We start from the raw sequence: 13,470 nt of genomic DNA on the forward strand, positions 1-13,470 counted from the left end.
TAAACGTACATTTATGCATACAAAAGGACATCCCACTCATTGGCCCCAAACCAAATTGTTCACTTTTCAACAGGAATGCTAATTGCACAAGCTTTCATTGTCATGGTTAATATATGATGACAGCCATTCTGCTGATGTCACACTGTTTGTTAGGAATTGGGTGTAGTGGGTCTGGGAGAGAGCAGAGACTGACATATCTTTCAATAGAAGGGCATATCTGTAGCTCAGATATGAACTGTGGAGTTCTTGATGTTCTCTGAATTTGGTTATTAGATTGCAGAAGTTTCATTACTCAACTAGGTAACGTCATAACTGAGAGTGACACAACTTTCTTTTCCCTTTAGAAGGAGCACAAGATGCAGGACAAGGAGTTTTGCCGCAGCCGCATTCCTCGCCTGGTCCTTCGGCCTCATCTCCCCCAGCAGCACTTCCATTACCAGAAGGTGTCTCCAGCATCTGAATCCCCTTTTTCTGAGGAGGAGAGCAAAGAATTCAATCCTTTAAGCTCATCTGGAGGGTCTGCAAGGACAATCAGCAGCAACAGCTTTTGCTCAGGTATTAAAAGAAAGTACATCAGTTAGGTTAATTGCTATTTTTACAGAATCATACTTGAATGGGTCTTAGCGGTCACGTAGTCCAGTTCCCTCATAATGCAACTTTTGCTTGTGTTCATTTATATGTGAGAGATGCACTGTCTCCACCACTGGGGATAATCTGTAGCCACTGTGATGAGTGGTTATGAATTTATCAAACCTCCATTTAAAGATGTCCAGGTATGGAATTCATTATCAAAAATGGTACTGGTGACCACCATGGGAGACTGGTCTTTACAACAGTGAGAGAAAATAATCTCCCTTCCACACTATAAAATTCCCTAGCCATTCTGGCACGTTTGGAATTGTAAGCAAGTGCTATCAGTGTTGCTATGGTGGGTGTGGCCTGGTATAAAGCACCCATTTCATAGAAGGAAAAACTTGTCAAACTATTTGTCAAATCAAGTCATTTGTATAGGAACCTGGATATATGCCAGAAACAAGAGCAGAGCCTCAAGATACAAACCAACATCTTTGAATCCAACCATTTTCCCACTTCAGCAAAAACCTATTTCACAGAAAGGCAGATTGGTAAAGAAGTTGCCCAAGATCTTGATTGCACAATAGGCATGAGATTTGAGCCTCAAAAAAGACCATCTTTTTGAATGCAGAAGTCTTTCTCTCATTCAGGTATCCTTCTCTAAACACATGCTACGGATACCTCTTTGATATCCACACTCAAACATGCATACATAGAAACTTTCCTTTTTTCTTAACCCAGGTCTCTCAGCTACTTCTTACCATTCCATTGGGTCAACTTCCTCCTTTTCTTGACATTTTTATAGGACTATCTCGTGCTTTTTATGAGATTCCTCCCAATCAAATGGTGGCAATGGAGTGTCTTTACTTCTTTTCCCAGATGACAAGAAATGATGCAAAACCTTAGCTTCCATACTTTTCCATCTTTACTCCATAAAAAATGTCTCTGTGTCCCCATGGGGCTCAGAAGCATCCACAGAATATAGTTGGAAGATGACTAAAGGTCACTGGCCTTCAATAGGCTATCAGCTCTGGGCTGAAAAGAAAAATCAGATGGTCTGTGGATGGTAGCAAGAAGGTACAGTTTTCGGTATCTCTTGTTGCCATCTTGTAGTCCTTTGGATGTTTGCAGTCAGCCCAGTTCTGGGGGTGTACTGAAAGCCAGGGCTTTAGTTTGGCTGGTTCCACAACACTACAAGAAAATAAATATGAAAAAGATCACAGGTATTTAAGGATAATTTTTTCTTAGTGAAATGGGGGAAGTCTGCAGCTCCATACTTACCATGTTTCCTTCTCTCCAAAATAGAAAAGTTCGCAAAGGAGTTGGTGATAGTGAATAGTGCAGCCTTAACCAACCAATTCCAAATGTATGGGATTCTTGATAGGGAATATCAGTTAGGAATCCTGGGAGTTGAAGGCCACACATCTGGTAGACATCAAGGTTGGAATGTACCAACTATAGAGTCTTTTTATAACTCTGGGAGGCCTAGGCAAGGATGTCCACAGATGGGTGCACATACAAAGGCTTTGATTGTGCAGTTGCACCCACCATCTTGCCTTTTGTCCCCCACCCTCCACAGAAACCCCTGCCTATGGTCAGAACGTTCATTTTTCCACCCTCCCCCAACTTCCTTTTCACTGCATTTTTACCATTCTGTATCTTTTTCTATATGGCTTTTCACCCAGTGATGTCAATGACCCACTTAATGGGACTATGAAGGGGAAAGAACCCTGGAATAATTATTGGAATTTTACTTTAACTGGTTAATGTTACTGCCTTGGATAAAAAGCCCTGCTTTTTATCAATACTATCAAACATCAACTATTGATGAGGTCTCTCCATGGGTGTCACTTGGGGCAATTGTTCCATTCCTTTACCAATTAAACTTAGGGAGAACCAGTTGGTTTGGTGAATGATAACAATCACTTGGTTTGTCAAAAACATGTTTCCCAAGAGGCACAGCTTGTTTATTGCTTTATTCTTCCAGGTGCTGTTATGCTTCAGTACCTGCAGTATAGCTAAAGTCATTGTTGATGAAATTCAGTCCTAAACACATGAGATATGTTCCACTGGCTAAAATCATATGTTGCTGTTTGAATTAGTAGGCAATTATTTTAAAATCTGCCTGAAAAGATGGCATGGCTCTTTTAATAATGCTGCTGGAGTTTACATACAGTTGCCAGCTGTAAAAGATGAGGTTCATCTAGAGAGGCTTAAGAGTTTGATGTACTTTAGTCATGCTGTATAAAATATGTGGGTCATTGAGCCATCCCCAGCTTAATAGGTTCCAGACTTGCCTTGCTGGTTGAAAGATAAGGGTTGCTGTCCAAGTGGTCAGAAGGGCATCAGGATGGGAGGAATTACAAATGTATGATTTCATAATTTGTTAATGCTCTTTAACATCTTTAACTCATTAATATTGATGGATCCACCGGAAACTGATTTTCATTCGCTATGACCCATGTGTGAGTCAGTGACCAAATCTGTTAGCATTGTTGATTCTAGTAGCTATAGTATGCAAATAAAAGTGCTGTATATTCTTCTCTTCTTTGTATATGGTTAGAAGGGCACTGTGGATTCAACTTCTGAAAGGTGCTTTAGAACATGATCATAACACCTGTCAGTAGCATATTTAAAAAGCTGTGACTGTGGAAGATAGCCTCATGATCCTGCAAAAAGGACAACTGTGTTACAGAGAGATGCTTGTTTGCATTCCTAGGTCACCAAAGGTCTACACAGGCTTACAACAAGGGTGGGGAATGAATGGTATTGAATGTCCAACTTCTAGCAAGCCTAGAAGTAGGGAATGATGAGTTTACATTTCAGTGACATCAAGAGTACCACAAGTTGCCCACTGCTGGGTTATTGGATTAAAACTGGAGAGACCCTGGTTCAATCCAACTTCATAATGAATCTTACTGGGAGAATTTGAGCCTCACCTGCCTTACATGGTTTTTGTGAGGATTAAATTGGAGACGAGAGTACTATGTGATATCTTGAGATCTTGGAGGAGGAACTGAAGGATATAACATACATATAAATAGCATGACTGGAGGCATTTTTCTATAATGACAATGTAGCAAGGAGTACTGGTTCAAGGAAGGATTTAGAAGGACTTGCCACAGGTATGAGGAAGCAGAAGTGACTCTTTAATTATGTATGTTGCAAGTATACATTAGTTTTCTGCCCCTTTAATTATAATGGCTTCTACCAAAGAATGCAAGAGTGAATAAGGGTGATGGAAATTCCAAACAGGTCTCTGTCCCTACAGGTATTCCTTGGAAGAGCAAAGGGCTACTAAATAGTCCTGGTAGTGGGAATGTGTGCTAAATTGAACCCAGCAAAACATTATAACTAGTACAAAGTTGCTTGAAGGAAATGCTTGCATTCTCATAAAATTCATCCTAGGCCTGAGTGATTATTTAGCCTTCTGAATTGATGCAGACCAGTTCAGATCAAATGATTCTGAATCAATTCAGACAGATCTGGATGGCTTCCACACTTATGTTTAAATGGCCATAATCAATATGAATCAAAGCTGGTCCAATCAGAGATTTGTTCTAAACTGATTTGGATATCCAAGTAGTGTTGGATAAATTTTCCAAATCAATGTGAACGTTCTAACTTAGTCAAATACCATCAATTTCACTATATTATAACCACCTATTTTTCAGTACTCAGGTTTAGCAAATATATTGCAAGTTGTGCTTCTTCTAGTATTCCACTGAAATACAGAAGTGGGATAGCAGTTCATTTCCAGAATACTTACCATTTGGCTTTTAGTCAATATAGTCTGTTGGGTATCACTACAAAGTTATAGCAGAAATACATACTTGAGGAATAGGAACAAAGTCCATGCGTAAGAACAGCATGGTAAATCTTGTAAAATGATTGCTATAGTTCCAAACCAGTGGCCTACAGAAACTAAAATTAAGATTATTTAGAATAAACAAAATTATATAGGCAGATATACTATGCTGTAAGAATGTGGGAAAATCATACCATTCACTCCAAGGCTGGATGATTTCTGCAATTTGGTGATGTGCCTGTGATAGGAGGCAAGTTGTTTTGTTTATACTTAGAAATTTGCTAGCTAATTATCACATGATGGTGCTTTCAGCCAGTGAACTGAATACTTGCCCCTGGATACCAATCAGTCTAGATTAACTCATCACAGGTCTAGAATAAAGGAAACACGCTCAGCTACTGAACAAGATTCTAACCTGCCTTTGTATCTCCCGAAATGTAGGGCTGCATTGCCCTGGGTATTAGTGTAGCAGATAGAGGTAGTTCTAAATTTTTGCATCACAGCCCTGCCTCTATTGTTATTTCAGCTCCAGTCTTGAGGATATGGTTTCTGGCAGTGCTTTTGGGGGGGAAATAACATTGCTGAATTCTGTGATTGCCTGTTTGCTTGACGTGCATTTCATTTCTGTTCTTTGTCAGATGACCTCATAGGTAACTGTAGTCTACACATTAAAAAACGATGATGATAATAAGATTGGCCTGCCCAATTTTGTCCACAAACACATGTAGAGATAGTATTTAGCATTTTGAACCAACCTGCTAATCATTAGATGTATTGGGACAACAACCTCCAGAATGCCCAGCCACCACTATGTTGGCTGGCAGTTCTGATGCTTATAGTCCAACCATTTGAGTGGCATCAAGATGGGTCTGCAACTGATGTGTGAGATGTAGTAGGGAGGCTGGAAAAGGAATTGGTGAGGACATAGTAATAAACAATCAAGGGATAACAGCAGGTGAATCAACTGATAGTTTATTGCATAAATGGCAACTTGGTCCAGACGGATAGAAATCTGGGAAGAAGCATTTCAAAGCACTCAAAGAGACTCAGTGTTAATTAACTCACCATCAATGAAGGTGGGAAATTCTTCTTACAGTGTCCAAGATTCTGTATTTATCCCAGGTGTTCATTAAAGGTTATGGAAATCTGTGTAGTTTTTGTGTCCTCGATCTTGCCAAGCTGTGTGAGACTTAACATGATGATGTGTACAAGGTTGCAATTACAATTTGGACTTTACTGCCTAGGTGAAGTCTCTGAATAGGCTTTGGTGGTTTTGGCATAAAGGATATTTCAGTACTTCCAGAATTGGTGTATGCTGCAGAAGGGTTGAAATTCTGGTTGAATCTGTTTTTAGATGGCTTCTGTTCTGCAATAATGCTCTGATCTCAACATGTCCAGGGCTGAAATTTGATGCCAGCTTTCTTGGCAGCATCATTGAGGCTCAGCTCTGCTGCAAAAGAGGTGCTGGTAGAAGGAACCATGCTAGGACATTCTTGTTGGGTGGGGGGAGAAAGTGGCCATTTTGCCAGTTCTAATTGCATATGGATGCCATTAACGAGATTTGATTAAAAACAAATGAACAAACAAACCCTTTCCAGCTGGGTATTAGTGTTCTGAAAAACTGAATAAATAGGAATTAGATACCCTTCTATACTTCCTCCGCCCCTTTTCCACTCTTAGGCTTGGATTTCAGCTGCAGGATTCATATGTCAAGCTGAGAAAAAACATTCTCCCAGCAACATTTAGCTGGCCTGTTCACTTCAGATTACTTTCCAGTGTTAGCTCTGTTTTAATCATAAGTTGCATAGCCATTTTGGAACATATTTTCCAAGGGGTTAGCAGTGACATGTATACTGAAGCGTATTGGCTACCTGAGTTTAAATTTCACTACTGTAGCTGTTCCAAATAAATGGAAAAAGAAGGAGGAGAGGGAGAGGGAGAAGGAGAAGAAGTTGTTCTGCCCACTTGGGAGAAGTTAAGCCATTTGCCTTAAGGGTTCTGGGATGAGATAACAAGACACTAAGGGAAATATACTTAAATGTTCCAGCACTACTGTATAATTTTGTGTATCAGATACCCAAGTCTGTTACTAGCCTATCAAAGTAGATATTTCTAAGAAAATGTGCAATGTATTCATTGTTACACGGTGTTCACTGCTCAGGCCTGAGCTATCTTGCAGATTAGTAATTTAATTTTAGGGTAATAGTTACACCTCAAAAGTTGTGCACAATCTGATGCCTGGTGTGTACATAAATCGACTTAATTAAATGTTATGCATATTGCAAAGAATGGGTTGATATCAAAATATACACCCATGCATTTGCCAGACATACAGGTAGTCCTCATTTAACGACTGCCTCATGCAGTGACTGTTTACAATTACTACAGTGATGAAAAAGTAACTTTGTGGCTTGTCCTTGCATTTATAACCTTTGTAGGTCTGTAAAGCAAAGGAAAGCTGAAGTAAAATCATAAGCATAGTTGCAATTTCACTTAATGACCACTTCGCTTAACAGCTGAGTTGCCAGTCCCAATTGTGGTCGCTAAACAAGGACTACTTGTATATCCAGGTGGTTATACATGCATTTATTGTTATTTTTAAATCAATTGTATTAAATATATAAAAGAAAGTGTCATGTGCAAAGCAACCTTGTGATCTGGAACAAGGGAATGGAAGTGATCAAGGTACAAAATTTGCCTGGATGTATAATGAATGCTGAAAATAAACATGTGGAGGGGTTCACTTATCCCCAGGCAATTAAAAAGAAGAAGGTTAAGACCAATCCTGGTTGCAGATTCTTGGGGCAGATAGACCACAAATGGTTTCCAGGAGACAAGATGCAACGTGCATTATGGGAAATGGCAAACACACTGCATGTCATCATCAGCTCAACAGGGATTATTTCTGAGAAGAAATGTAGAACAGGACTGGACTGTGAGGAACTTTCACAAGGCTTCACTGAATCAAAGCAGCAACCTCCCCATCCAGTGTTCTGTTTCCAGTAGTGGCCAGACAGATACCTCTGGAGAAATGTACAAGCAAGTATGACAGGCTCGACTGGATGCAGAGATTTGATTTAGCTGTCAGAGCTAATGGCTACTGTTGGGTGTATCATCCTGGACAACTTTTCCCCCCTGGCCCTTTCCGACTTGTTTGTGCTGTGGAGATGCGTCTTTGCCTTTCACTGATCCATTAAAAGATGACATCCTTTATATCAGAAATGTGTTGGCAGTGGATGATGGGAAATAGAGTCCACTAATTTTCTACAGTTAGATATTTATATGTCTTTTTTATATTTTATATCATTTTCATTCTAATTAGATTTGGGGCATTTGGGTACAGCCACCGAGGGACTTTGGTCATGGGCCCTCTGCAAATCAAATCATTAAACTGATAACTCATGAAGCTGCTACGCTGAAGAAAGCCATTTCAGGAATTCTTTTTGTCATGTCATTTGTCAACCAAAGCATGGTTTTGAGGGGTGTGTTTATTTTATATATATCTCATTGTTTGAAACCTATATCATAAACATATGTTTCTAGTAAAAATGTGTTGATAAGAATGCACAGTTGGGCTAAAGTTTTGTGACTGCTGAAGTCTAAGCCTTGATTTCAGCAGGTTTCCCAGTGAATATTCTAGAGCAGAGTTTCTTAACCTTGGCAACTTGAAGATGTGGGACTTCAACTCCCAGAATTCCCCAGCCAGCTGGCTGGGGAATTCTGGGAGTTGAAGTCCACACATCTTCAAGTTGCCAAGGTTAAGAAACACTGTTCTGGAGGCAGACTGCACATAAATCCAGACTTTATGACTTTGCATGTCACCTGCATGACTGATTTTGTGTAGTATGAGTTCCTCTGCAAAGTGATTATCTGCATGTCAGTGTCGTGTGCACCTGCTTCAGAAGCCAAGCTATTGACCTTGACTTCCATCTTCCCTTGCTTTGCTCATCAATCACCATATCAGTTATGCATCCTTCCTCCACCCCCTCGCCTGATTTCTTTTTAAATGCACACAGTATCCATGGGAATCAAGGCAGAGTTTTGAGAACACGATCCAGCCCAAAAGCTAAAGCAGTTTGAAGGGATTCCTTTAAATCAAATCCCAATTTTGTAATGAGGAGTTTTTGTTAAGGCACACTTTCAGTTTGATTAGGAGCAAACTCAAGAGGCCAGTGGCTTATTTTCATCCCATTCTTACAAAACTGCTTCGAGGGAATTATTTTATCTTCTGTCCTAGAAATAGGAGAGGGCAGTAATCATTTATTTTTATTTATAATTGAATGATAGAGAGCATTTCTCTAGATGTGGCTCCTCATAACCCTGGTTACCCTGCCATAAAACAGTAACCTGGGAAGGGAGACTAGCTATCCCTGCTCATATTCTTATCGAGCACAGTGAAAAGCCCTGGCAATTATTTATTGATCCATAACAAACTTAGATCACACTCCATCAAAAGCAATCCCAAAATAGGGAATACTGATCTGATTGAGTGGTAGTTCCACCCTCATTGCTCTGAGTTTCTCTTTCTCCTGGCAAATCCTGATCTTTATTTAAAATATGCAGGACCCATCTGCTGTCTATTTAGAATCCATCAAAAAGCAGGATAAAGGAAACCAAACAGGATAAATAAGAAGTTAAAACCAGTAACAATAATCGTTGTAATAGGGATAGAAAGGCACAAGGGAGAGAAGCCTTAGGGAAGCTGTGGACTCAGATCTTGAGGGCTAGGTCATCAAAAAGTAGAGAAGGTCCATGCTTGCCTGCTCACCAGGGGGAGTCTATCCCAAAGCTGAGGTGCCACAACAGAGAAATCTCTCTTTGTCATCCCCTTTTGAAAAAAATACTTCTACTACCAAAGCAGAAGCTTTTTTTCCTGTTTTCTTTAACAATCACATGAGGAGCACGATGAGACCCAGTGTTGCATCCTCCTCAGTCAGACCTCTTGGGATTCTGAGACACCCAAAGCTTCTGGCCTTGTGCACATGAGACCAGTTTCTTTTTTCATTTCAAGGGACTGATTTTCCTTTACCCCACCTTGTCTCAACCTGGTAACCTCCAAATATGGCAAGCTATAATCCCCCTAATTTCCAACTGATCTTGTCTTTGGGAATTGCATTTTTGTGTGACCTTGGTGGGATTCACACATAGGCCTTCTTGGAAACAAGGATCAGGATGGAGGCTAGTACTTTGCTTTGCAGCTTGCTAATTTCTCATATATTATGTTTTTAAACTAAAGGAATGTTTTTTTCCTAAAAAAAAAAATTTAAAGTCAAGCATGCCAGAGAGCCTAGAGGGCACCAAGAGAGGTATCCATAGCACAATGGTGCCCCTCGATAATTGGTGGCATATCCAAAACTAGATAACTAAATTAAAAATACCCAATAGACATTTTTAAAAACTGTAAGTCAGACTGGAAGACTAGTCAAGACAGTCACAGTTGGATAAGAAACTTACTTGTAAATTAAAAAGGACGAAAGATGTTATACAATGGAATTTATGTCACCGTTTTATTTTATGTGCATGAAAGGAATTTATATCAAATCAACTTACATTTTATCATTTAACTTTATAGAAATATATTTTTGAATAAACAAATCTTTAAAGGGAAAAAAACACTGATGACGCTATGCACTTTATCACAACCTAGTTTGAGGATTAAGAGTGTAGGAACTGATTGTCTGTAAGCCCATCAGTAGACAGGACCTGGACGGTCTTTGTTATCTTGAAATCTTGACATCAGAGGAATGGTAGTGGAGACGATAATAGCATGTCTTTAATTCCCTGAGAACTGAGGACGTTGAAGGGCTTGTTTTGTTAAGAGGTTAATATAAATGCTTTCTGCCACAGCCAGCAACCATGTTATAGCAGATACTTGTTAGGAACTGTTCGTAACCAACGGCCTTGTGAAAAAAAGGCGGAGGGAAAACATGCTGTGCTGTCCAAAATTATGTACTGCCAAGTTGCACGAGCTGAAAGTCGGCAGATTTCTTTCTTTCTTTCTTGTAAAAAAGATAAGTATGTTATGATCAAGCAAATAGAACCAGGCAGTGGGAAGTGATCCTACTAAATTCATGGCATGTTGTCACCTCCTTCCCTTTCCAGTCCGATTTTCTGCCGAACTACGATGGTACATTCAGGCAGCTTTTCTCTTAGGGACAAAGTTGTCTCTGGTTACAGGGGAACAACAGAGACATTTCCTTCGTTCCCACTTGTGACTGAGGCTCTGACTTCACAATTTCGTCGTCGTCATTTCGATCCGCAGAAGCTTCTAGAGATAAGTCATTATCCATTTGGAGATAGTGCATGCTAGCAAATTGGGGGCAAGTGTTAAGATCTGGCGACAGAGTTGCTAACTTGGAGGTGTGAGATAAAATGTTTTCAAGAATCAGTCAAGAGTCAGCCACGGGGGCAGCCAACAGCTCATCACGATTTATTGGGCAGTCACTTAGGAAGGTGAAAGTGTGAAGGGGCTGCAAAGGGTGGCAGGAGGAATGTAAGCTGGTCACAGGAGCTTTTGCATGGAGATCTTGGTAAATAATGGTAAGCTTGCAGTGTGGATAAAGAAAATTTCCATTTGTGCCAAACTTCTTTGTGAAGTTCTAAAGAAAGAGATGCTGATCAATGAGCTGTAGGTTGTGATGGCTGATTTCAGAAGTCTGTGGTCCAGATTTTATCTTGATCATAAACTCAGTAGCTTAAGCAAAGCACAGTTACTTCTCATGTTGTGTTCTCTTTGTGCTCTGCAGTTTGCATGAATGATTGCCTTCATTACAAGGCTGTTAGAAGGAAAACTGAAAACTATATTTCCAACTGCTCAAATATTCAAAAGGGGTTATTTAATTGCTAAGTAAAATCATGTATAATTATTATTTATCTTTTGTTATTGTGATTTACTGCATGTCTTTTGGCAAACTTTTTTGAATGCCAGGCAGTGTCTACATCAATTTATTCCATCCATCAATCTATGAATGAATTTCAGTTCAGTCATTTTTTTTTAAATGGTCAGCATAAATGCAATACTCATTTTGTAGAGGATTGAATTGAGGCTGAAGCCACATTTATTTCAGAACCTGGGCAACAAAAGTCCAGTCCTCTAGCAGTACAAGAAATCTGCTACTGCATCAGCCTATAAAGTGTGCATTCACCCTCTGCTTTAAAATCCCTACCTTTTCAAGAGTCTGCTGTTTGAGGCAGCCTGTGTCATCAGGAAGTTTGTAATGATTAGTCAAAACCACATCATATTGATTTAGGAGCAAAGACTGTGTTCTACTTGTTGGAACAAAAACAAATTTGCTCCTATAATTCAGTAGAATTTTTACATAGGAACTTTTTATGTTATGGACAGGGTGACTTTACTCCCCCGCCCCCCAAAAAGCACTTTTATAGATAACCATAGGCTTGAATCCAATGCTAATAAATGTGATCAGGATTCACATTTCTGATTATGTTTATTCAAAGTATTTTTACATAGCCTGGTAGTTTTTTTAAATTCTTTAAAAAACAAAAAGCTGATCACAGTATTGCATCATAAAATTTGTTCACACGAAATAAGAACGGAATAAAGTCTAAAACTCCCCTAGGTCTCAGCAAACCAGCATCACTGTGTTTGGGGGGTTTCCATCAATATGCACATATATTTGAATCTTTAAACTAATTTGGGCACTGAAAATTAAATAAAAAATAAAACAAAAAAGATACCCTGGATACTTGACAGCCAATGTGGTGTCACGGGTAGAATGTCAAATCAGTAGTATGGAAATCTGAGTTCGAATCCCTACTCAGCCATGAAGCTCATTTAATAATCTTAATCCAGTTAATATTATTTAGCCTAACCTACTTGAGAGAGTTGTTGGAAGTTAAAGGGGGGAAGGAGAATCATCTGCATTGCATCAAAAATACATTTGGAGGACAAGGGAGCGAGAAGATTTCCATAAAATATGCGTATGTTACTAGCACAAACATAAGGCTATAGTGATAATGAGAAGGTTCTTCTGGTTTTATAAAGGTCCTGTGAAAAGTACCATGTTAAGGGTATTTCTAAGTTTCAAAAGATCAGACTCCTCATGTAATTCAAGGGAGTGTCAATTTCAGGGAATAGGAGCTATCTAGATGATAACTGTGCATTTTAAAAGCTGCTGCTGACCTTAGATGTCTTTATTTTTCAATAGTCCTGGAGCTGACAATCCAGATAGAAGGTATCTCCAGTCAGAGTCCTCTGATAGTTGTTCAGCTAGACAAAGTATGATGGTCTTATTGGAACTGTTTTATTTTCTCCTAGAATCTGGAGGATGGTTGACTGGAACCTAAAGCAAAAAATATATTCCAATCTCTGAGGATTGATTCTGAGTTTCAGAATTGTTCTTGATGACCTCCAGTTTTCTTTCATTTCAGTAGTATAACTAAGGGAAGTTGGGAAGCTACTGCTACTGTGAATCTGTTGATACCATTTCAATCTTCTGCAAATCTATAGGGGAATTCAGACTTACTTTCTGTCTATTTCAGAAAGAGAAATCAGTCCTCTGTAAAGTTATACCCAGAGCTGACTTACCCTTTCCTGCAATTGTCATTTTTATATGTACAGCAGTGTGTAACCTCTTCCTAAGTCACTGAATGACTTTGACTTGCGTGATGGACAGTGCTGGGAGTTGTGCAGCTGCTGTTTTGGTAATGGTGAAAATTTTGATCCTGCAGGAGACGTAGTGATCCAATGCTCATCTGATACTAATGCACAGGGAAGAAAAAATGTCCTCTGGCAGAATGGAAGAAGGAACATGACTGTACCGATGTATGTTTTCTCTGTGAATATTTGGGAGGGAGAGAGAAAGAGGGTTATACACCAGCCTAGTATTCATTATATAGTTTGATAAAAATAACAATGCAGTGATTAGTAAGGTGGATTTTATACAACAGATCCTTGCATTGTCTGCAGCTTGAATTCAAAAGCCTGACTGAGTTATTGGTCTGTATAAAGGTCACTAATAACATGAGCCAAGTGAAGAATGATTCTCCGTGCCAAGATCGCTTTGTTCCTATGATAAGCAGCTTGATGTCCATGAAAGCTGCAGAGCTGAAGCAGTTTTAGTTATAAC

At 39.4% G+C, this 13,470-nt stretch overlaps 1 protein-coding gene across 2 annotated transcripts in view; it reads left to right on the top strand.

Annotated features, from left to right (window-relative positions):
• SYBU (syntabulin) overlaps positions 1 to 13,470 on the top strand; it is a 41,022-nt gene that overhangs the window by 3,867 nt on the left and 23,685 nt on the right. For both annotated transcript variants that reach the window (XM_088149039.1, XM_088149038.1), the window contains exon 2: positions 345 to 555. In XM_088149039.1, the coding sequence (XP_088005165.1) occupies positions 345 to 555 (211 nt within the window). The remainder of the gene's footprint in view (positions 1 to 344; positions 556 to 13,470) is intronic.

The sequence above is a fragment of the Python bivittatus genome, unplaced genomic scaffold, assembly GCF_059951505.1.
Source record: "Python bivittatus isolate LINGU-HERP-01145 unplaced genomic scaffold, Pbiv_v1 ctg000590_np1212, whole genome shotgun sequence".
Taxonomy (NCBI): Eukaryota; Metazoa; Chordata; class Lepidosauria; order Squamata; family Pythonidae; genus Python; species Python bivittatus.